The 25,475-nt window shown below is 37.5% G+C and overlaps 1 protein-coding gene and 1 pseudogene across 18 annotated transcripts in view; both read right to left on the bottom strand.

Moving 5' to 3' along the window:
* NRG4 (neuregulin 4) overlaps positions 1-25,475 on the bottom strand; it is a 147,840-nt gene that overhangs the window by 12,343 nt on the left and 110,022 nt on the right. For 8 of the 18 annotated variants that reach the window (XM_032176111.2, XM_058427149.1, XM_058427152.1 and 5 more), the window contains 3 exons: positions 25,009-25,155; positions 19,100-19,179; positions 13,927-15,126 (listed from right to left, as the gene is read on the bottom strand). In XM_032176111.2, the coding sequence (XP_032032002.1) occupies positions 14,966-15,126; positions 19,100-19,179; positions 25,009-25,155 (388 nt within the window). In that variant the 3' untranslated portion in view covers positions 13,927-14,965. Of the gene's footprint in view, positions 1-3,355; positions 6,195-6,534; positions 7,052-13,926; positions 15,191-19,099; positions 19,180-25,008; positions 25,156-25,475 lie in introns of those variants that run through there. The other 10 variants (XR_009209561.1, XR_009209559.1, XR_009209558.1 and 7 more) reach the window with 9 other exon arrangements.
* On the bottom strand, positions 12,501-14,088 carry LOC131381214 (RWD domain-containing protein 1-like; annotated as a pseudogene).

Here is a 25,475-nt window from a genome sequence, read left to right as displayed (position 1 = left end):
AGCCTGGGTGATGGAGTGAGACTCTGTCTCAAAAAAAAAAAAAAAAAAAAAAAAACAAGTAGTAACTGTCTGAACAAACTTTGTTAGAGCTTTGGAAAACAGTCAAAGGTTTATAGCAATCAAAAGAATGCCCAATCATCTTCAGAATGGTAGGAAAATTTTGTGACTTTTTAGTGGCTCTTGCCCCAAGCCCTCCCTACATTGTGGCAGTCTTAAAGCAGCAGAAGCCCAGTTCCCTCCCTTGAACTGGAGAAAACATAATAGACTTTTTTTTGCAAATTACTGTGTACATTTTTTGCTAACCTGTCTGGGGATACCTGAAGGACTGACACAAGGTCACATCTTTGTTTTGCCTAACTGGTAGGGTGGGCACTGCTTATAAAAACTGCAAAGAACCACAGGTGCATGGGGCAAGAGGTTATGGGTATAAACATAAAATAGAACAACTAAGGCCCAGAGGAGAATCTGGGGTAAGACTTTGGGAAATTAAGAACAGTTATATATACGGGGTGGGGGGGGATTTAAAATGTGACATGAATGCCCAGGGAAAACACTTGCCCAGAAAGTTCTAAGACCCAAGCTTTCACCTTGCTCTGGTCCCTAAGCTCAAAAGCAGGCCAAAGTAAGTACTGAAGGATTACCTGGCACGAAGCCAATTTGTAAAATCTAGGATAGCTCCTAGCATTCAAGGGAATTTATGTCAAAGTAGCTGAACATGATATAAAAGGAAGAGAGACTTCAGTGATCACACACAAAAGGAAAAATCTTTTATAAAAATAATTTGGAAAACTCCCAAAACAAATGGATGACAGCTTTTAAAAATAAAAAATAAATGAACCAGAAAACCATGGGGAAAGGAAAGAATCTCATACTTAGAGTTACCATATTATAATAGTGAATATCCAATTCTCAAGGAAAAAATCACAAACCATACAAAGGAACAGGAAAATAATGCCCATTCAAAAGATCAAAATTAATTGACAGACATTGTCCTAATGAAGGACATTAAACTAGACATATACTTTAAAACAACTCAAATATGCCCAAAGAACTAAAGGAAAGCATGAACAAAGAATTAAAGGAAATCAGGAAAACGATAAATGAACAAAATCAGAATATCAACAGATAGGCGTTATAAAAAAATTCTGGAGAAGTATAATAAATGAAATTTTCACTAGAAGGGTTCAGCAGCAGATATAAGCAGGTAGAAGAAAGAATCAGCAAACTTTTGGGATCATTGAAAGCAGAAACAACAAATCAAGCCTCCATAGTTTTAAAAGATAAGATACATATCACACACAAAGAAGAAGATAAACAGTGTATTTTTGAACAACAGGATGTAGTTAGAAATCAGTAACAAAAGGAAAATTGGAAAATTCACAAACTTGTCGAAATTAAACAAAACACTCAACCAATGAGTCAAAGAAGACATCACAAGGGAAATTAAAAAGAGAAAAATGCAACATAGCAAAATTTATAAGATGTAGTGAAAGCACTGCTAAAAGGGAAATTTATAGACATAAATGCTTACATTAAAAAACAACATCTCATGTCAACAACCTGACTTTGCAACTTGAGGGGGGAAAAACACACTACATCCAAAGCTAGCAGATGGAAGGAAATAATAAAGATTAGAACAGATATAATAAATTGAATAAAGATTAGAAACACTGAAGAAAAATCAGTGAAACTACAAGTTCTTTAAAAGACCATAAAGTTGAAAAGCCTGTGCCTAGATAGACTAAGAAAAAAAAAAGGAAGACTCAATTGCTAAAATAAATGAAAATGGGAACAGCACTCTAGATTCTAGCAAAATGAAAAGGGTTATAAAGGAATACCTTTGACAATCTAGATGAAAAGGTCAAAATCCTAGAACTGCAAAACCTACCACTGCTGAACTATGAAAAAAATTTAAAAATCTGAATAGAACTATAACCAGTAAGGTAATTGAATTAGTAATCAAAATTCTCCTGAAAAAAAGCTCTGGACGTGATGGTTTTCATTTGTGAATTCTACCAAATAAGAAGAAATAACCCCAATGCCTCTCAAACTTTTCCCAAAAATTGAAGAGGAAGGATGCTTCCTAATTCATTCTGATGCTGAAGCCAGACAAAGATACTACAAGAAAAGATTACAGACCAGTATTCCTTATGATCACTGATTCAACAATTCTCAATACTAGGAAACTGAATTTAGCAGCATATTAAAAGGACTGTACACCACGACCAAATGGAATGAATTCCTGGAATGCAAGGATGGTTCAACATACAAAAATCAATATAATATACCACATTAACAGAACGAAGCGAGAACAAGCAGATGATCATCTCAATTGATGCAGACAAAGCATTTGACAAAATCCGGCAGCCCATTGTGATTAAAAACACTCAACAAATGAGGGATAAGAGGAAACTACTCAACATAATAAAAGCCAGATATGAAAAGTCCATGGTAGACACCATACTTAGTGGTGAAAGCTTTTCCTCTAAGATCAAAACAACAATGCTCATTTCACCATTCCTATTCAACACAGTACTAGGAGTTCTAGCCTGAGCTAGAAAAAGAAATAAAAGACATCCAAGTTGGAAAGTAAGAAGTAAAATCCTGTATGTTCACAAATGATATGATCTTTAGACAACCCTAAAGATTCCACACCAAAAAAATAAATAACTGTTAATTCAGTAAGGTAGCAGGATACAAAGTCAACCCACAAAAATCAGTTGCATTCCTATACACTAACTGAACAACCTGAGAAGGAAATTACAAGAACAGTCCCATTTACCATAGCCTCAAAAAGAATAAAACGCACAGAAATTAGCTTACCCAAGGTGGTGAATGGCTTGTACAATGAGAACTACAAAACATTGCTTCAATAAAGATAAAAACGGAAACACATCTCACGTTCATGGATTGGAAAATTTAATATTGTTAATATGTCAGCACTACTCAAAGTGATGTACATATTCACTACAATCTCTATCAGAATCCTAGGATTTTTTTTTTTTTTCAGAAATAGAAAAACCCATCCTGAATTTCATATGGAATCTGAAGGGATCCTAAATAGCCAAATCAGTCTTGAGAAAGAAGAACAAATTGGAGGACTTATACCTTCAGAGTTTAAAACTTACTATAATGCTACAGTAATCAAAACAATGTGATTCTGGCATAAAGGCAGGCAGACAGACCAATGGGATAGACTGGAGAGCCTAGAAATAAACCCTCTCATATTTAGCTAAATGATTTTTGACAAGGGTGCCAAGGCTATTCAAAGGATAGTTTTTTCAACAAATAGTGATGGGAAAGCTGGATAACCACATGGCTAAAGAACGAAGTTGCAACCTCACCATGTGCAAAAATTAACTCAAAATGGACCAAAGACCTAAATGTGAGAGCTAAAACCATAAAACTCTTAGGATGTGGCAATAGTTTCTTGGATATGACACCAAATTCACAGACAACAAAAGAAAAAATAGGCAAATTGGACTTCATTAAAATTTTAAAATTTTGTGCATCAAAGGACACTATCAACAGAGTAAAAAGATTACCTATGGAGTGGGAGGAAATATATGCAGTTCACATACCTAGTAAGGATTAAACATCCAGAATACATACAAAACTCCCAAAATGCAACAACAACGTAAAAACCTGATTTAAAAAATGGCAAAGGATTTGGATAGATCTCCAGAGAGGATATGCAGATAGCCATGAGCACATGAAAAAATGCTTAGCATCACTAAACAGTAAGGAAATGCAAATCAAAACCACATTGAGATACCACTTCATACCCACTGGGATAGCTGTTATTAAAATTAAAAAAACACACAAGTGCTGGCAAGGATGTGGAGAAATTGGAACTCTTATTACTGATGGAAATATACAGTGGTATGCAGCTGCTGTAGAAAACAGTATGGTGATTTTCCAATTAAATATAGAATTGTCATTTGATTCAGCAATTGCATTTCTGGGTATATACACAAAATAATTGAAAGCAGGGGCTTGAGGGTATATTTGTATACCAGTGTTCACTGCAGCATTATTCACAGTAGTCAAAAGGTAGAAACAACCCAAATACCGAACAGATGAATGGATAGACAGAATGTGTTATATCCATACAATGGAATATTATTCAGCCATTAAAAGGAAATTCTGCTACATACTACATCATGGATGAACCTTTAAGACATTAAGTGAAGTAAATCACAAAAGGACAATACTATATGAATCCACTTATGTGAGGTACCTAGACTAGTGAGATTCATGAGACAAAGTAGAACAAAGATTACTTTTTGTCACAGGGGGCAGGAGGGAATGGGAATTTATTGTTGAAGGGGCACAGAGATTAGTGTGGGATCATGAAAAAGTTCCGGAGGTGCATAGTGGTGACTGGTACATACAACAAATGTATTTAATGCCTGTAAACTGTAACTTGAAAATGGTTAAAATTTAAATCTTATGTACATTTTGCCACAGTAAATTTTTAAACCACCAAAAAAAAAAAAAAAAAAAAAAATCATATGGCCTAGCTTTTTTTTTTTAAAAAAGGGGGTGGGTGGGGTATTTAGTCACAAGACAGAGGAACTTTAAGTGTATATTGCTAAGTGAAAGAAGTTAGTCTGAAAGGCTACATATACTGTATGATTTCAAATATATGACATTCTGGAGAAAGCAAAGTTAGTAAAGACTGGTTGCCAGAGGTTCAGTGGGAGAGAGGGAGGGGTAAATACATGGAGTAGAGATTTTTAGAGCGGTGAAACTACTGTATACAGTACTATAACAGTGGATACATGATATTATATATTGGTCAAAATCCATAAAGACATACAATAAAAAGAGGACCCTTCATGTAAATTATAGGCTTCAGGTAGCCTGAGTGACAGAGTGAGACTTTGTCTCAAAAAATAAAGTAAAAATGTATCAATATTGGTTAAACAAATATACCACACTAGTGCAAGATGTTAATAATAAAGGCCTGGGGTTGGGGGAAGCATAGGAGAACTCTGTACTATCTGCTTAGTTTTTCTGAAAATCAAACTTCTAACAACAAAGTCTATTAAAATTATGTGAGAGCTTTTCATTTTGTATACTCTGTCTCAATGTCTTATCCTCATGTGTTTGTGAAATGAATGATGGGTGATGAATGAATCCGTGACACTAGTGACACACTGAATTCACAGCGCCTACACTGGGCCAGACTGTAGAGAAGCCAGCGTGCATCCCAGCCTTGACGAGGACATAGTTCAGAGATGGGCTGTTACGTTCGGCCAGTGCGTGCGCTTCTACTTAAGCCATTTACCAGCCCCAGACCTTTCCACTGCTCCAAGACTTTATTTTCACACTTCCTTAAAGTTACTATTGCTTTTTTCCCCCATGTAACTTAGGTAGAAAAAACTGGAGAAACTAAATTGTTCTGACCTAACCAGTTGTTAATATTGCACCTAAAAAGATAAAAACTGCATTTTGAAAAATCATGCACTAAAAATTACAAGGGAAATAGGTTTGGAACTTTGTGACCTGTGTAGTACAATAACAATCCTAAATTTCCACTGCTACTTGCACCTAGAATTAGTCAATCTTTTGCAGTCAAAATTTTGGGTTTTTGTTTCTTCCTTTGAGAGACAGATCCTTGACATCAGTCACTTCTAGTATAAAGCATTTTCATCAATATTGAAAGAATGATACAGAGGTATCCATCAGTCAGTGCTTTTTTCTAATTGCCAGGTGAAATGTCTTGTCAGTTTTTTCATCAGTACTTGCAGCTTCTCAGATAACAGCAGGAATGAGGTGGTTTCAAAGCCACTAAGCCAGCAACTTCTTGCACTTAAAGGATTTTCATCCTTTTTCATAAGATCTTCATATATCCCTTAGGGTTTCTCTCTAGGTGTGTGAACATTTGCCTCTGGTTGCTTCAGCACATCAGCTTTCTGGGGAGAGTCATGTTGAACCAATGTGACTTCAGTTATACTGGTATCACCCCCTACTTAGCAGTTGCCGATGGACTGATGCACATTACAGAAGCACACACACCTTGCAGCAGAATGGATTATGGTTCGTGATACAAGTTACACAGCGTTTTATTTAAGAAATAAAGGATTAAATTTTTAATTCTTTTACCTAGTGGTGTTTCATTTTCTGCCTTTGTAAAATAAAAGCAATGATTTGGTTCACTTTGACGTTTCTTCAGTGTTCTTCATGACCTGTGAAAAATAATTAAGAATTAAGATGCTTTCTCCATTGCAGTTTTTCTTACTATGCAAACCTACCTACGTCTCTTCTTCACATATATAAGCCAACCCCTTCTGTTTGTGATAGGATGTGTTGAGGTAAACTAACCTAGAATATCAATTTCCAGCAGCCTGACTCCTCAGAACACTGAGTTATGTCAGATTCCCCATTCAAGTCTCACATATAAGTTCCCTGCATGCCTGCCCACACCCCCCACCCCTCACCATCTTTGCTCACTGCCTCTTACCCAAAGTTCTAACAAGCCTGGTGACCTCTCTTAGATACACAAGTTAGAAAACGGTGGTTAAGGGGAAAAGATTGCTAGAGTGAGTCACTGTAACAGCAATGACAATAATAGATGGCAAGAAAATGCCAGGGAAACAAGGACTAATAAAACCTATGGCTAACTGGGACTATTTAGAGACAAAAATTCCCTCTGTAGCCAGCAAGCCCTGAGACTAACACCCATATCTGGAAGTGCAGTAAGAAAAACATGGGTTTAACCTCCTTAAACCTCAGTTTTATCATTGTAGAGTGAGAATAATAACACCTACTCCATACAGTTGTTAAGGTTTATAGGAGTTATTTGAAATATTAACCATAGTACCTGGCACACATAGGCATGTGGTGTGCATGATCATATTGTTACACTGCTTTCTTTCCATTTGGAGAGTTGTGTTGTCAGCATTAGGGCATTGCAGTAGGGATGATGTATAACAATATAAATGCATGCTAAGACTTCAGGCTGTGGATTTATGCTGGGAATAAATTGGAAAGATTGCCCGGGGAGGCTTACATTCCAGAAGCACACAAGGCGACATGAATAAACCTATCAATGAAATACCTTGGTGAAGGAAGGTCATTAATAAGTTTTAAAAATATAATGTACCTTTATGCTATGATTTTCATAATATGAGCTAACATTATTAAGAAAGTCCCAGTCTTCATAATCAGCGCTCCTCATTAGAGAATCTAACTTTATTTTCATGACATATCTTGTCACATTTAGTAAAAGGCTTTTGTGTATCTGTGTGTGTGTGTGGGGGGGGTGGGTGGTTATTTGCTTATAGTTATGGTCTTGCAGTTATTGACTGAGATTGTTCAACCTTGAAAAAACGGTCAAATGAACTAATTTTGTCAGCTGAGCCTAATACCCCTGTTTTTAACCTTTGTTATCATGTCTTTTTCTATTCAAAAAACAAAAAATAAAAACTAATTTAATACTTGAGTTCCTTTTTTTTTTTTAACAAGTATGTCTTTATAAAGTCAAGCTATTTTATACGTGTGTGGATTCTAAATAAGTCCTTACCATGTCACTGAACATTCTGGGGAAAAGAAACCAAGAAGCAAACCTTTTGGGGAAAATGCTGTTGATGAATTACAAGCATGGTACTTGTGCATTCAAGATCTAATGGCAGGATACTATTCCCAGACTTGTTTATATCAGATTTAGCCCCTAGCATTAACCTTTCCAGTTAACACCATGATCGATTTAAAATCTTTCCATTCTCTGATATATATTTTTTATTATTTATTTATTTTTTTATGGAATCTCACTTTGTCGCCCAGGCAGAGGCCCAATGTCAGCTCACTGCACCTCCGCCTCTCGGGTTCAAGCGATTATCCTGCCTTAGTCTCCTGAGTAGCTGGGATTACAGGCGCCCGCCACTATGCCCGGTTCATTTTTGTATTTTTAGTAGAGACAGGGTTTCACCATGTTGGCCAGGCTGGTCTCGAACTCCTGCATTCTCTGATAATTTCTTCATGGTTATTTAACCATCAAGCACTTTAAAAATTATTGTGGGCCGGGCGCGGTGGCTCACGCTTGTAATCCCAGCACTTTGGGAGGCCGAGGCGGGTGGATCACGAGGTCAGGAGATCGAGACCACGGTGAAACCCCGTCTCTACTAAAAATACAAAAAATTAGCCGGGCGTGGTGGCGGGCGCCTGTAGTCCCAGCTACTCGGAGAGGCTGAGGCAGGAGAATGGCGTGAACCCAGGAGACAGAGCTTGCAGTGAGCCGAGATTGCGCCACTGCACTCCAGCCTGGGCGACAGAGCGAGACTCCGTCTCAAAAAAAAAAAAAAAAAAAAAAAAAATTATTGTGGCTCCAGACATTACAAATATAGCAAAGATCTACAAACCTAACAAAAGACATGTTTTTACTCATGTACAGGAGTAAAGTATGGGAACAGATTATCCCTCCGGATAAGTGATAATTCTGAGCACAATCAAACACATCAACTGATAGCATTATTTAATAATGGCATCTCTTTCAGGCTGACTTTTTATTGTGAAATATATTTAACAAAATTTACCATTTTAACCATTTTTAAGTTCAGTAGCATTAAGTACAGTAGTCCCCTCTTCTCCACGGGGGATACATTCCAAGACCCCAGTGGATGCCTGAAATCACAGACAGCACCAGACCTAAATATACTATTTTTTCTATACCTATGATAAAGTTTATAAATTGGACACAGTAAGATTAGCAATAACTAATAATAAAGTAGAACAATTATAACAATATGACAGCATCACTACTCTTGCACTTTGGGGCCATTATTAAGTAAAATAAGGGTTATTTGAACACAAGCACTGTGATACTGCAACAGGTGCTCTGATAATGAGATGGCTACTATGTAGCTAATGGGCGGGCGGCATATACAGTGTGGATGTGGTGGGCGAAAAGATGATTCACATCCTGAGTAGGTCAGCGGGAGATTTCATCATGCTGCTTAGAAGGGTGCACAATTTAAAACATGAATTATTTCTAGAACTTTCCGTTTATATTTCAGACCACAGTTGACTGCGGGTAACTGAAATTGCTAAAAGCTAAACCACCAATGAGGGGTTATTATTGTACATTCACATTGTGTGCAACCATCACACCATCTCCAGAACTTTTTGTTTTTTGTTTTTTTGAGACGGAGTCTCGCTCTGTCGCCCAGGCTGGAGTGCAGTGGCACGATCTCAGCTCACTGCAAACTCCGCCTCCCGGGTTCACGCCATTCTCCTGCCTCAGCCTCCTGAGTAGCTGGGACTACAGGCACCCACGTCCACGCCCGGCTAATTTTTTGTATTTTTAGTAGAGACGGGGTTTCATCGTGTTAGCCAGGATGGTCTTGATCTCCTGACCTCATGATCCGCCTGCCTCGGCCTCCCAAAGTGCTGGGATTACAGGCGTGAGCCACCGCACCCGGCCCTCCAGAACTTTTTCATCATCCCAAACTGAAACTCTACCCATTAAACAGTAACTCCCTATTCCTCCCCCAACAACCCCAGTGACCACCATTCTACTTTCTGTCTCAATGAATTTGCCTATTCTAGGTGCCATGTATATGTGGAATCACACAATACTTACCTTTGGTATCTGGCTTTTTCACTTAGCACGTCTTCGGGATTCATCTATGTTGTGGCATGTATCAGAATTTCATTCCTTTTTAAAGCTAAGTAATATTCCATTATAGGTATATACCACATTTTATCTATTCATCCACTGAAGTATATTTGGGTTGTTTCCACCTTTTGGCTACTGTAAGTAATGCTGCTATTGAGGCAGGAGAGGTAGTCAAGGAAGTAACCATGTTCTTGGTTACAGGGGCAACCGTATAGTCAACACGATAAGCCCAGCATTCGCATTGTAGTCCAGCTCATTCAAGCAAAGCTATCTCCAGTAGGGAATTTCCCTGTAGGGAGCATGTGCATTTTGATTTTACTTGTCCTCAGACTGACCCACTGCTCATTATAATTGTAAAAAACACTTCCCTGAGGAAAGATTGCAGATGCTAATGAGATATGTGATGTGTGAACAAACACGTACAGCTACTGGCATGTGCACCCAGAGGACCAGCCAAAACATGCTTACTAGTAACAGCTCTTCCCACCTCCTCATGAGTAATAATCTAAGACTCCCAGAAAGGGACTCTCCCTAGTGCCAGTCTTCGCTGTCTCATCCTTATGAGCAGCCTGCCCTGAATCCTCTCTCAGGGTGTCCTGTCTATTCTGCACCTAACTTTCAAAATATTCTTTCTCCTTTGCAATAACTTTGCTATATGCTGCATCTCTGTTCTGTGTCTCTTGCTTAAACTCTTTTAAACTGAAAAGACAAGAACCAAGGTATCACAACAGCCATTAACACTATGAGTGTAGGTATACAAATATCTGTTTGAGTCCATTCTTTCATTTCTTTTAGATGTATACCCAGGAGTGGAATTGCTAGATAATATGGAAATTCTATGTTTAATTTTTTTTTTGAGGACTTGCCATATTGTTTTCTTAAAGTGGTCACACCATTTGACATTCCCACCAACAATGCACAAGCATTCCAATTTCTACGTGTTCTCACCAACACATGGTTTCTGGCTTTTTGTTTGTTTGTATTAATAGTAGTTACCATCCTAAAGGATGGAAGTGGTACCTCATTGTGGTTTTGATCTGCATTTCCCCAATAATTTGTGACGTTGAGTATCTTTTTTCATGTGCTTATTGGCCATCTGTGTATCTTCTTCAGAGAAATGTCTATTCAAATTCTTTGCCCATTTTTGAATTAGGTTCTTTTACTTGTAGTTGAGTTTTAGAAGTTCTTTATATATTCTGGATATCAAATCCTTACCAGATACATGATTTGCGAACCTTTTCTCCAATTCTATGGATTGCCTTTTCACTCTGCTGATAGTGTCTTTTGATGTACCAAAATTTTACATTTTGATGTCCAATTTGTCTAACTTTTCTTTGGCTGCCTGTACTTTTGGTGTTATATAAAAGCAATTATTGCCAAATCCAATTTCATGAAGCATTCCCCCTATGTTTTCTTCTCTTAGTAATTTTAGCTCTTACGTTTAGGTCTTTGATCCATTTTATTTATTTATTTTTTGAGATGGAATCTCGTGATCTTGGCTCACTTCATCCTCCACCTGCCGGGTTTGAGCAATTCTCCTGCCTCAGCCTCCTGAGTAGCTGGGACTACAGGCACGTGCCACCATGCCCAGATAATTTTTTGTATTTTTAGTAGAGATGGGATTTCACCATGCTGGCCAGGCTGGTCTCGAACTCCTGACCTCGTGATCTGCCCACCTGGGCTTCCCAAAGTGCTGGGATTACAGGCATGAGTCACTGTGCCTGGCCCTAGTTAATTTTTGTGCATGGTGATAGGTAAGGGTCCAACTTCATTCCTTAGCATGTGGATATCCAGTTTTCTCAGCACCACTTATTGAAAAGCGGGCTTTTAAAAACAACTTACTGAGGTATAATCTACAACTTACAAAATTTACCTTTTTAAAGTATGTAATTCAGCCGAGCACAGTGGCTCATGCCTGTAATCCCAGCACTTTGGGAGCCCAGGCAGGAAGACTGCTTGAAACCAGGAGTTTGAGACTAACCTAGGCAACATAGCAAGACCCTGTCTCTACAAAAAAAAAATGTAAAAATTAGCCAGGCATAGTGATGCACACCTGTAGTCTCGAATACTTGGAAGGCTGAGGCAAGAGGACTGCTTGAGTGCAGGAGCTCAAGGTTGCAGTGAGCTATGATCACATCACTGCACTGCTAGAGCCTTGGGCAACAGAGCGAGACCCTGTCTCAAACAAAAAAAAGTATACAATTCAATGAATTTTAAAATTTACAGAATTGTGCAATCACCACCACGATCCCATTGTAGAATAAATCCATTACCCTAAAAAAGATCACGTGTCCATTCCCAACACTTTGGGAGGCCGAGGCAGGTGGATCACTTGAGGCCAGGAGTTCGAGACCAGCCTGGCCAACACCAAACCCTGTCTCTACCAAAAAATACAAAACACTAGCCAGGTGTAGTGGCACATGTGTGTAGTCCCAGCTACTCGGGAGGCTGAGACACAAGAATCCATTGAACCTAGGAGGCAGAGGTTGCAGTATGCTGAGGTCATGCCACTGTACTCCAGCCTGGGTGACAGAAAAAAAAAAAAAAATCTTGCCCAAACTTTAATTGGGCTGTCTTTTTATTATCGAGTTGAAAAAGTTCCTTATATATTCTTTTTTTTTTTTTTTTTTTTGAGACGGAGTCTCGGTCTGTCGCCCAGGCTGGAGTGCAGTGGTGCAATCTCGGCTCACTGCAAGCTCCGCCTCCTGGGTTCACGCCATTCTCCCGCCTCAGCCTCTCCGAGTAGCTGGGACTACAGGCGCCCACCACCACGCCCGGCTAATTTTTTTGTATTTTTAGTAGAGACGGGGTTTCACCGTGGTCTCGATCTCCTGACCTCATGATCCACCCGCCTCGGCCTCCCAAAGTGCTGGGATTACAAGCGTGAGCCATCGCGCCCGGCCAGTTCCTTATATATTCTAGACATGTCCTTTATCCATCCTTTATATCCATTTACAAATATTTTGTCCCAGTTTGTGTCTTGCCTTTTCATTTTTAGAATGGTGTCCTTTGAAGCACAAAAGTTTTAAATTTACATGAAGCCCAATTTATGAAATTTTTTCTTTTATCAATTGTGCTTTTTGTATTGTATCTAAAAATCTTTGCCTAATTCAATGTCACAAAGACTTTCTCTTATGTTTTCTTCTAAGGTTTTTATAGTTTTAGCTCTTATATTTAGACCCATTTTGAGTTTTTTTTGTGCATGGTAAAGGGTCTGAATTCATGTTTTTGCATGTGAATATCCAAACTGCCCCAGTATTATCTGTTGGAATGACTATCCTTTCCGTACTGAATTGCCTTGGCGGCTTTGTCAAAAATCAATTGTGGTCTATCTGGATGCCAATACCACACTGTCTTGATTATTGTAGCTTTATAGTAAGTCAGGAAATCAGACAGTATGAAGCTTCTAACTTTGTTCTTCTTTTTCAAATTATTTTCTCTATTCTAGGTCCTTTGCATTTCCATGGGAATTTTAGAACTACCTTGTCAATTTTTACAAAAACACCTGTTGGGATTTTGTCTGGGATACCACTGCATCTATACAGGTCAATTTGAGAACTGACATCTTACAATATTGAATCTTCCAAATCTATGAACAAAATATAACTCTCCATTTATTTAGGTCTTCATTTCTCTCAGCAATTTTTTTTTTTAGTTTTCACTGGATAGGTCTTTCATATTTTTGTCTGATATATGCTTATGTACTTAATACATTGAGATTCTATCATTAATAATTTTTTTAAATTTCCATATCTAATTGTCACTGATATATAGGAATACAATGGACTTTTTTGAAATTTTAAGTTTATTAAGTCCAATGATGAAATCTATCAGAATATTCTCCTGAAAATAATTTCTTCTTGGAGAAAAGGAAAGGAAAATCAAAACTCTCTGAGCATAGCCAGGATGCTGTGGCAGTTGAGCCTCTCTACAGCTGGGGACAGTCCTCTGGTCAGCGGAGTCACTCTCTGGGTCAGTAGGATTGGAATCTGGATCATCCTCCTTATCCCCCAGCTCCAGGTCATCCATTTCCTGGAACAAAGACTCAATTACCTCCACGTTGTTTCCAGCATCCTCCAAGAACTGGATATCAGATGTGTCAAGATTTGGATCTGTTTCAAGTAGCTGTTTCCCACTTATTTTTTCCTGCTTATTCTTTGATTTGGTTCTTTTTGATTTCCAAGAGTTCAGTATCAAACACAGCTTCTCAACTTAAGAAATGCTTACCAAGAGTTCAGTATCAAACACAGCTTCTCAACTTAAGAAATGCTTAATTGTAAACAGGAATGCCATGGAATAATTGCTCTATGGTTTCTTCTGCTTCTTTTTGTTTCTCGCCCAAATTTTAATTGGATTGACTTTTTATTATTGATTTGAAAGAGTTCTTTTTATATTCTAGATACATGTCTTCCTCCCTTTTGCTTTTTATCCATTTCATTTAATTTTTCTTGCACAGCTGTCACTAAAGATCATCACTATGCCAAGATTTCTTCAGCTTATAATGCTAAGAATTTTTAAATGTCTGAGACATTATCTTCTAGATTTTCCAAGAATGTTTCATAAAAAGGAGCTTCATTTGGGTATTTCTCACTGTCTGTAAACTTGAGGGTAGTCTGGACAGTTTCATTATTTCCTCCAGCCTCAGGTATCACAGTAATGGTAGAGCTGGGTGGGTTTTCTTTTTTTCTTTTCTTTTTCTTTTTTTTTTTGAGACGGAGTCTCACTCTGTTGCCCTGGCTGTAGTGCGGTGGTGCAATCTCAGCTTACTGCAACCTCTGCCTCCTGGGTTCAAGCGGTTCTCCTACCTCAGCCTCCCAAATAGCTGGGATTACAGGCGCCTGCCACCACGCCCGGCTAATTTTTGTATTTTTAGTAGAGACAGGGTTTCACCATGTTGGCCAGGCTGATCTTGAACTCCTGACCTCAAGTGATCTGCCCCCCTTGGCCTCCCAATGTGCTGGGATTACAAGGCATGAGCCACCACACCTGCACCAGCATGACATATCTTTATTCATCCTTTCACTTTTAACTTATTTGTGTCTTAATGTATATTTCTTGCAGATAGCATATCACATTAATTTTTATCCAATTTTACTATCTCTATCTTAACTGGGTGACTTAGACTTTTTACAGGTTGCTCTAGAGTTTCTAGCATACACTTTTGACTTATTACAGTTTCCCTTCAAGTGATGATGTACTGCTTGACATTTAGCATAAGAAACTTACAGTGGGGTATTTCCCTTGATACCCTCCCAATCTTTGTATTTTCTTATTATACATTTTGCTTTTATGTATGTTGTAAGTCCCATACTATGTTGTTATGACATTTCATTAAATGGTCAATTATTTCTTAAGGAGATTTAAATAATAAGAAAAAGATCTTACATATTTACCCACATAGTTGTCATTTCCGGTGCTCTTCCTCCCTTTATGTAAATCCATATTTCCATCTGATATTGTCCTTTTGCCTGAAGGACTTCCTTTAACATTTACTTGGTGTGGTTCTGGTGATGATAATTCTTTCAACTTTCATATGCCTGGAAGATCTCTATTTTGCCTTCATTTTTTCTAAATAGTTAGTTACTGATTTTTTATGGCTTTGAGATACAATTCACGTACCATAAAATTCACTCATTTAAACTGTACAGTTCAATGGCTTTTAGTATATTCAGAGTTGCACAACCATCAGCACAATCAAATTTATGACACTTTCATTCCCAAAAAGAAAGCCCACATCCCTTAGTCATCACTCCCCAACATCCCCCCCATTTCCTCCAGTCCTAGGCAAACATTAATCTACTGTCTGTCTCCATAGATTTGCCTGTTCTGGGCATTTCATATAAATGTTACAAAATATGTGTTCCCTTATGACTGGCTCCTTTACTTCAGCATATTGTTTTCAAAGTCCATCCATGTTGCAGCATATATTACTACTTAATTTCTATTTCCTGCCGAATAATATTCCATAGTAGGAATAGAACACATTTTATTTATCCATTTATCAGCTGATGGACATTTGATTAATTTCTACTTTTTGGCTATTATAAATAATGCTGCTATGTGCTACAAACATTCATGTACATTTTTTTTCTTTTTTTTCGCCCTCCCCAAAGTTTTTTTTTTTAGAGATGGGGTCTTGCTATGTTACCCAGGCTGGCTTCAAACTCCTGGGCTCAAATGATCCTCCACCTCGGCCTCCCAATAGCTGGGACTACAGAAGTATGCCACCACACTCGGTTTCATTGTGGTTTTGATCGTCATTTCCTGATGGCTAATGATGATTGTCTTTTCATGAGATTACTAGCCATTTGTACGTACAAATATTATTTGGAGAACTCTTTTCCAATCCTTTGCTCATTTTCAAAATGAGTTGTTTCTTCATTAAGTTGTAAATATTGTTTATATATTCAAATACATATATGTATTTCAGATCATACGTATAAGTCTTATACGTATGATTAAAAGAATTTTTCCCTCAGAAGTAGATTGTCTTTTCACTTTCTTGAGGGTATCCTTGGAAGCACAAAAGTTTTTTGTTTTTGATGTTGATGAATCCAGTTTTTGTATTTTTTCTTTTGTTGCTTGTACTTTTAGAATCATAACTCAGAATCTATTGCCTAATCCAAGGTCATGAAGATTGACACCTATGTTTTCTACTAAGAGTTACACGGTTTTAGCTCTTACATTTAGATCTTTGATCCATTTTGAGTTAATTTTTATATATGGTATGTAGGGGTTTAAATCCATTCTTTTGTGAGTGGATATCCAGTTTTTCCAGCACCATTTGTTGAAAAGACTATTATTACCCCCCACTGAATTGTCTTGCACCCTTTAAAAAATGCATTTACTATAAATGTAAGAAGGTACGTCTGAACTCTCAATTGTATTCCATTAATCTATATGTCTATCCTTATGCCAGCACTACTTTACCTTGATTACTGCAGCTTCATAGTAAGTTTAGAAATTAGGAAGTGTGAGTCTTCTAACTTTGTTCATCTTTTCCAAGATTGATTTGCCTATTTTGCCTTGTGTTTGAAAGATATTTTTGCTGGATGTAGAATTATAGGTTTACTTTTTAAAATACATTACAGATGTTGCTCCATTCTTTTAAGGTGTGTTATTTCTGAAAAATGCCTGCTGAAATCCTTAGCTTTGTTCTCTGTCTGTAATGTGTCTTTTTCTAGCTGCCTTTAAGACTTTATCACTGGTTCTGAGGAATTTGATTATGATGTGTCTTGGTGTATTACTACTCTGTCACTCAGGCTGGAGTGCAGGGGCACAATCTTGGCTCACCGCAGCCTTGACCTCCTGGGCTCAAGCAATTCTCCCACCTCCCAAGTAGCTGGGACTACAGATATACACCATCATGCCCAGCTAATTTTGTTTATTTTTTGTAGAGATGAGGTCTCACTACGTTTCCCAGGCTGGTCTCAAACTCTTCGGTTCAAATGATCCTCCTGCCTCAGCCTCCCAAAATGCTGGGACTACAGGCGTAAGCCAGAGTGCCAGGCGTTTGTTGAAATTTTTATGTGTGTGAATTGATTGATTTTATTAAATCTGCAAAAATTTTTGACTCTTAGTTCTTCAGATATTTTTTCTGTTCCCTCTTCTCTCTTACCTCCTTCAGGGACTCAACATTATGCCACCTACAGTTGTCGCACAGCTCACTGATGCTCTTTCCATTAAAAAAATTTTCTTTCTGCGTTTCTTTTTTTCTTAGTTTCTACTGCTATATCTTTAAGTTCACCAATATTTTCTATGGTGTGTCATCTGCTGTTAATACCATCCAGTTTTTTTTTTTTTTTTTTAATCTCAGACACTAGTTTTCATCTTTGGAAGTTTAGTTTGGGTCCTTTAAAAAATGTATCTTCCATGTTTCTACTTAACTTTTGAATCTATGTAATACATCTATAATAACTGTGCTTGCCTGGTGTTTATAGCATCTGTATCAATTTCAATTTTTTTTTTTTTTTGAGACGGAATCTTGCTCTGTCGTCCAGGCTGGAGTGCAGTGGCGCAATCTTGGCTCACTGCAACCTCCGCCTCTGTGGTTCAAGTGATTCTCCTGCCTCAGCCTCCCAAGTAGCTGGGATTACAGGCGCCCACCACTGTTTTTTTGGTTTTGTTTTTTTTTTTTGTATTTTAGTAGAGATGGGGGTTTCACCATGTTGGTCAGGCTGGTCTCGAACTCCTGACCTCAAGTGATCCACCTGCCTCAGCCTCCCAAAGTGTTGGGATTACAGGTATGAGCCACCATGCCCGGCTTTCAGTTTCTTAATATTTCTCATTTTGAGCACATTTTCTGCTTCTTTGGAGGTTGGTAATTGTATTGGATGTGAAACATTATTAATTTCACCTGTTGGGTACTAGATGTTTTCAGCATTGTTGAGCTTTGATCTAGGATGTAGTTATTTGGAAACAATTTGATTCTGTCAGCTCATGCTTTTACAGTTTATTAGGCAGAACTGGAGCAGTGCTTAATCTAGGGCTAGTTATTCCCCACTATCAGGGAAACACCTTTCTATGTACTCTACCCAGTGCCCCGTGAATAATGAGGTTTTCAGTCTCCGTGGGAACAGACACTTTTCCCGGCCCTGTGTGAATACTGGGCACCTCTAATCCTTCAGGTGATTTTTTCCACAACCTCAAGTATTTTCCTCCCAACACATGCCCTGATTAGTACTCAGCTGAATACTTGAACTGAAGATCTCTGGAGTTCTGTCTTCATACAGCTCTCTTTTTTCCAGGACTCTCCTCAGTACAATATAGTCACCTTGATCTTTTTGGACTCTTAGCTCCATCTTCTCAACTCGGAGTCAGCCAAACTCAGCCTGGGGTCCCCCAGCTTGCACAAAAGCCTGGAAATTCTCTCCAGGCAGTAATCTAAGGCAATCACTGGCTTACCTAGTCTATTTCCATCTCTCAGGGCTCATGGTTCCTTTGATGACTGATAGCAATGTCTTCATATAGTTTGTCTTCATAAATTTTAATGCTCCATAAATATATTTTGTCCATTTTTTGTTGTTTTAAGTAGAAGGAAATAAATCCAGTGCCTGTTACTCCATCTTAGCCAGAAGTCTCAAGACAATTTTAAAACATGAATTTGTCTACAAGTTTCCCAAAGATTTGCTGATCTTTACAGGTAAAACTTCTTCCTCCCCATATGCTAGCTCACTTCAAAATATTTCTGAGAAATCAGTCCCTTATATCTGTGAAGCACATTAGAGCTACATCAGAATTTCATATATTGAGATAACATTGTTTTCTTTGGGAAAAAATATGATTTGTGTCATACTGATAATAAATTCATTTTTATGTGAAAAAGGGTACCTGGCCAAAAAAAAAAACCAAACAACCCATAGAAAAATTCAGGCTCAACCTTTTTTTTCTAGATAGATCTAAATACAAATCCCTACATCTAACAACAACAGTCTCATCTAGGGTTTTAAAATAAGCATTTGTTTTGAGTTTACTCACTGTGGTGGGCACTGGTACTGCTCGTCTCTACCAGGTTGATATCATACTGGACTGAACTGGCTCTCTGAAAGTGGCCTTTCCTGACAACAAAGAGGAGAAAAACACAAAAATGGAAAATGCATAATAAGAAAAGCATGTCAGAAGACCTAGAAAGAAAGTTTTTTTTTTTTAATTTCCCTTCTTCCCCCTTTTTACAACACATCATGGTGTTCAAATGAAAGTATAAGCTTGACTATTTGATGGTTCATTTTCTTTCCACAACTATCTGAAATTGTCAGCGATGCTTTAAAACTGTTCCCCATTATTTAACAAATCCATTAGTACACATAGGTCATCTGTGGGGACTTCAGATGCTGATGATGCCACCTGGTCTTTTCCCTTTAAGACAACAACAAAGCTGTTGTATCTTAGTGTAATTTTTGTGCTCTTTTTAAAGAAGTTAGCTTTCATTATCAGTTGGGACCCTTATGTGACATGGGTGCCTTTAGTCAATTATTCTAGTAATGGCATTTAAAAAAGTAATTTTGGACATTTTTGAGGTAACAGTACATCAGGTTTTTCAGTCATTTGATCGGTTAATATAGGTTATAATTTATGTTATGATAGATTTTGGAATGTACAGTTGATTTCATTTTTTGCAATATGTCTATATGCAGTTTTAGCTTACATTAATGAAAATGAATTCAAAATCACTTTTACCATTGCAAAATGATATGTATTTTCTAAAAAGCATACGTGCTCCTATTCCTGAGACACTACTGATTCTAGCCCAGATTTTAGCATTAGTGGGGTATCATTTTGGACCTCATTCAATGATGGCACTAATTAGTTACTAAAGTTCAAAAGGCCCTCAGTTTAAAGCAATTTTAACCACTAATGGACCAAAAACTATTACAGAAAACAATTTCATTCTTGAAAATACCACATTTCCAAGTTCACATGGTCACTACAGAATAGCCTAGATCTTATGTCACACTATTTATCCTGTTTTTTAGCTTTCTTTTTTATTTTTAACTAATTGGTTATTTTTAATTCCATTTTTGTCCTTCTGCTAATTTGGAAATTATACACCTTGATTTTCTATTATGTGTTACCCTAGACATTTTAATATTCATCTTAAAATATAGAGGTCAAAATTAACTTATATATTTATCCTCCCCCCATACAAAGACCTTAGTACACTTTAATTGCAATCCTTTCAGTTTATTTGCTATCATGTGTTTTAATTCCTTTAAAAATACATAGGACAATATTATTGTTATAATTTATAAAATATTTGTTTTGATATTCACATAGTAATAGCTTTCTCTGTTCTTTCTTGCATTTCACACACGCCATACAGGATCAACTTCCTTTTCCCTGACATATATCTTTCATGCAGAAGGTTTACTGAGGGATAACTCTCTCAACGTTTGGTTATTAAAAGTTGTCTTCATCTTACCCTCATTCCTGAGAGATGTTTTCACTGCCACAGAAATTTGGGGTTAACTGTTTTCTCTCAGCATATTGAAAATATCACTGCTCTGTCTTCTAGTTTTGCTTCTTTCCAACTGAGAAGCCAGCTGTTGGTTTAATTGTTGCATCTTTGATGATAATCTGCCATTCTTTTCTGCTTTTGTGATGTTCTCTTTAGAACTGGTGTTCTACAATTTCACTATGTTGCACCCATATGTGAATTTATTTTTATTTATCCTGCTTGAGATTTGTTGGGCTTCTAACATCTATGGGTAACTTTCATCAGCTCTGAAAAGGTCTCTGCCTTTACTTTTTCAAATACTGCCTCTGCCCCAGTTTCTCTTTTCTTCTGGAATTCCAACTAAACATAAGGTAGACACACACACTCTGGTCACCATGCTTCTTGACTTCTCTTCAATATTTTCCTTTTTTTTTTCTCTTAGGATTACCCTCTGGGTAATTTTTTCCTATCTATTTTCCAATTCATTAATTATTTTATTGTGTTTAATCTGCTGTTTAAAGACATACACTAAATTTTAAAAATTTATTGAAGACGTGTACTGAATTTTTAAAAATTATATTTGATTCATTGGAGATCTGTTTTAGTCTTTGCCACATTTGCTTATTTCTAAGCCTCTCACTTATTTTAATTTTTTATTTTTTTTGAGACAGAGCCTCGCTCTGCTGCCCAGGCTGGAGTGCAGTGGTGCGATCTCAGCTCACTGCAAGCTCCGCCTCCCAGGTTCACGTCATTCTCCTGCCTCAGCCTCACGAGTAGCTGGGACTACAGGCACCCGCCACCACGCCCAGCTAATTTTTTGTATTTTTAGTAGAGACGGGGTTTCACCGTGTTAGCCAGGATGGTCTCGATCTCCTGACCTCGTGATCCGCCTGCCTTGGCCTCCCAAAGTGCTGGGATTACAGGTGTCAGCCACCGTGCCTGGCCACCTCTCACTTATTTTTTGATACATATTAAACATACTAATTTTATATCATGTGTCTGATTCTTCCAATAAATACAGATTTCTGAATATCTTACCCTACTACCTACTGTTTCTGCTAGTTCTAATAAATTGTGCCTCTTTTATTCTACGTTTGGTAATCTTTTCATACTGTGAGACGCTTTTCAAGGTAAAGGATAAAAGTAGGCTCTTCAAGAATTGATTTGTATTTGTTTCTGTCAACCACCTGATGACATTACCAGCCTAGATTATTTTATATTCTTAGCTTTTTACCCCAGACATTCAGATAGTATGAATTCAGGATGGAGACCCACATAATGTTTGTGATTGGAGGTTTCTTTTCTCTTGCATTTAGCACCACTTCTTGTTCTTATATATATACTCTTTTCCTTCTATTATACCTATACTTTCTACTCAAAAGGTATTGTTTAGCCTGCTACAGGGTACTTCAGACTGGAAATATTTCTAAGTTCTGGCACAAGTCTGCAGAACAGCTATGGCTTAGAAGGTCTCCTTTCTGAAACTTTGCTGCTCTGGGGCATTGAACACCTGTGGGGTACCATATACTATGCCCTTCACAAACTCAATGGGTTGGCAAAGGAATTTCATTTTGGGGCAATTACAACAATATTAAAGTTCCATTAATTTGTTATTTATTTTTTTTAGAGACAGGGTCTTGCTCTCTCACCCAGACAGGAGTGCAGTAGTGCAGTCATGGCTTACTGCAGCCTCTCATTCCTGGGCTCAAGCAATCTTCCCATCTCAGCCTCTCAAGCAGCTAGGACTACATGCATGTGTTACCACACCTGGATAATTTAAAAAAATTTTGTTTTGTACAGACGGGGTCTCGCTATGTTGTCCAGGCTGGTCTTAAACTCCCGGTCTCAAGTAGTCCTCCCACCTTGGCAGTATTACAGGCATGAGCCATGGAACCTGGCCCAAGTTCTATGGATTTAATATCACACAAATCACTCTTAACAATTCCCAGTGGAATAGTAGATATTCTTATAAATCCTTTGGTCACTATGTTAGATATGTATTTCTGGCTCTTTACCTTATGGGCATATGGTTGAATTGCATTTCCCGACACTTGGATATATGTCTCTTATTTTACATATATGTAAATACTATAAATATATAAGCATATAAATATATAAATAAATATTATCTATTTATTCTATCCATATAAAATAGGAGACAGGGGTCTTGTTCTCTTTCCCAGGTTGGAGTGCAATGGCATAATCACAGCTCACTGCATCTCAAACTCCTGGGCTTGGGGGATCCTCCTGCTTCCACTTCCTGAGTAGCTGGGAATACAGATGTGTACCACCATGCCCTGCTAATTTTTTTATTTTTTATTTTGTAGAGACAGGGTCTTGCAATCTTGCCCAGGCTGGTCTCAAACTCCAGGGCTCAAACAGTCCTCTCACTTAGGAATACAGGCATGAGCTACCATGTCCAGCCACCTCTTATAATTGAGGAGGAACGTGAAACTCCTTCTGGCTAGTGAGTTATGTCAGTAGTGATGTGTGTCACTTCTGGGACAGATCATTTCAATTTAAGTGTGAGACCTTCCAGAGCTTTCTTTTCCCTTTGTTATGACAACCAGCAACACTCAAGATGGTGGTTACTCCAACAGTTTGAGTCCTTAAGTGACTATGATTAGCAAAGCCCTGCTTGCCAATCCATACTAATTACCTACAATAAGTGAGAAATAATCTTCTGCTTATTAAGCCACTAAACTATTAGAGTTGGCAGTTACTGCAGCCAAACCTAGACTATCCTGACTTATTAATGATAATGAATTAAACATAATTCATTATCCAATCTATAACAGATGGAAACTATATCTCCAAACTGGCACCAGAGTGATTAATGAGGGAAGTAGGTATTGGTCTTCCCCTTAGCATATCAGACTGACAAAATGTTTAGAGGGATAGAATAGATCATTATTCAGCTTTCCAAACATAGATACATTCAAAGTCAAGCATAAACCTAATTCCAAAGATGGGTGTTCTGGTTATCTACTTATGCATAACATACCACCCCAAACTTGGGGGATAAAAAACTTTATCTCGTGATTCTGTGGGTTGACAGCTGGGCATCTTTTGCTTGGGCTGTGTAGTTGCAGTAAACTGGCAGTTAAGTCAGGAGTCAACTAAAGGTTCGAATGAGCTGAATGCCTGGGATGGCTCATTAAAATGGCCAGCAGTTAAGGCTGGCTGTTGGCTGGAAGTTCAGCCGGGGCTGGTTCTTCCTGCTGTTTAGGCTTCTTACAACATGGCGGCTGATTCTATGAGGTAGCATCCCAAGTATTCTATGATCAAGGCAGTCATAGTGCCTGCCTAGATTCAAGGAATCTGTAGCAATAAACTCTACCTCTTGATGGATGAGTGGCAAAGTCACACTACAGAAGAGTATGTGGGAATGAGGGATATCATATGGCCATCCCTCGGAAATGCAATCTGACACAATGGGCTTGTATTTAAATTTTTGTATCTGAAGTAGTCAGATGCTAAAATTATGAGAAATAAAATCTACTGGATTGCTTAAATGATATGTTTTGGAATAAACTATTTAATACCACATATTTTTAAAAAGCCGATTTCCTCCAATTTTTAATTATTCCTTGATGTAAAGTAGTTAAGAAATCAGGATCTAACAAGATACTACTTTACCTATATGTTACCTTTCTTAGTATACAAACTTCTCAAGCCCACTTGTCTCTCTTTTATGATTACCTTCAGCTCCATTTTCACAAGTATCTATGATAGAATACAGTGTGAGTTTAATAAATATTAATTAATGATGAGAGTTATGCCAAATAACTCCTGGACTTACTAAATTCTATATTTACTTACTTTTATAAAATTTCAAAAACAACTGAAAATCAAAACAAATGAATGAAGGTAATCTTCAGTGCATAATTGCTTCATGCAAGTAGTTTTTTCTTTTGTCTCTCTTGTGAGTTACCAGTTTCCCCAAATTAATTGCCTTTTTGTCTGTCTCTCCAAATTGATTTAAATATCTTTGAAGTTGGGAAACATGTCTATTTTGTTCACTATTGTATTCTTTATGCCTAGCACATAGTGGGCACTAAATAGCTGACCCTGCATATTAACCATATGTCTTAAGCTAACATGTACAGTATTGCATAAGTTGTTCCTTTTCTTTCACATACAAAATTTACTTTAAATACACCTAACCCAAATATTCAGGTGCTTTTGGCATATTTGCTATAGTGAGTATGGGTTTACCTTAGCAGTTTAGATAAGTCAAGGTAAATATTGACAACAGTAACAAAGAACAAATTAAGACTGCTTATTAAGATCCTTTCAAAAATGACATTAATAACAAAAACTGTATTAAAGAGATAACTAAACATAATACAGTATCTGGAAAAATATCTAGAACTAAGGGCATATTAATTATTTAGTGGAATAACTACTTTATGCATTACTTTTCTCAAAAGCATGTTTCTATTTTGCTTACCTGCAAAGGAAGTAGAAGGCTCCAATGATAAGTGTTACTAGCACTGCCAATGCCACGAAAGCTTCAAACAGGTTACTTTTAGTTTGGATGCTGGAGCTTGGAAGAAAAACCTCTTCACAACGAGCTCCTGTATAGTTTTCAATGCACCTACAGAATAAAATTTTAGATAAAGAATTGCATTCTGTGTTTCATTAGCTAGTCTGGAAGAAAAACGGTTTCCAGATGACGTGAAGAAAAAAGGAGACTAATTTTCAGATTGTGAATATGGAATAGACAGGTTTTCCTATAATGCTCACAGATCTAGTTACAATAAAACAAATGCAAATTTGTTATAATAAAACAAATTTTTACTATCTTCTTTTTCCAGTTTTCCAACTGCTTAGGAACTCCAGAGAAATTATAGAGTATTCAGTGTTTTTATCTTCTAGATTTTCAATCATATAAATGTCCACACTTTATCACAAATT

This window comes from Hylobates moloch, unplaced genomic scaffold (genome assembly GCF_009828535.3).
Source record: "Hylobates moloch isolate HMO894 unplaced genomic scaffold, HMol_V3 SCAFFOLD_14, whole genome shotgun sequence".
In the NCBI taxonomy this organism is placed as follows: Eukaryota; Metazoa; Chordata; class Mammalia; order Primates; family Hylobatidae; genus Hylobates; species Hylobates moloch.
The sequence above is the reverse complement of the archived record's forward strand: the minus strand, read 5'-3'. Positions and strand labels throughout refer to the sequence as shown.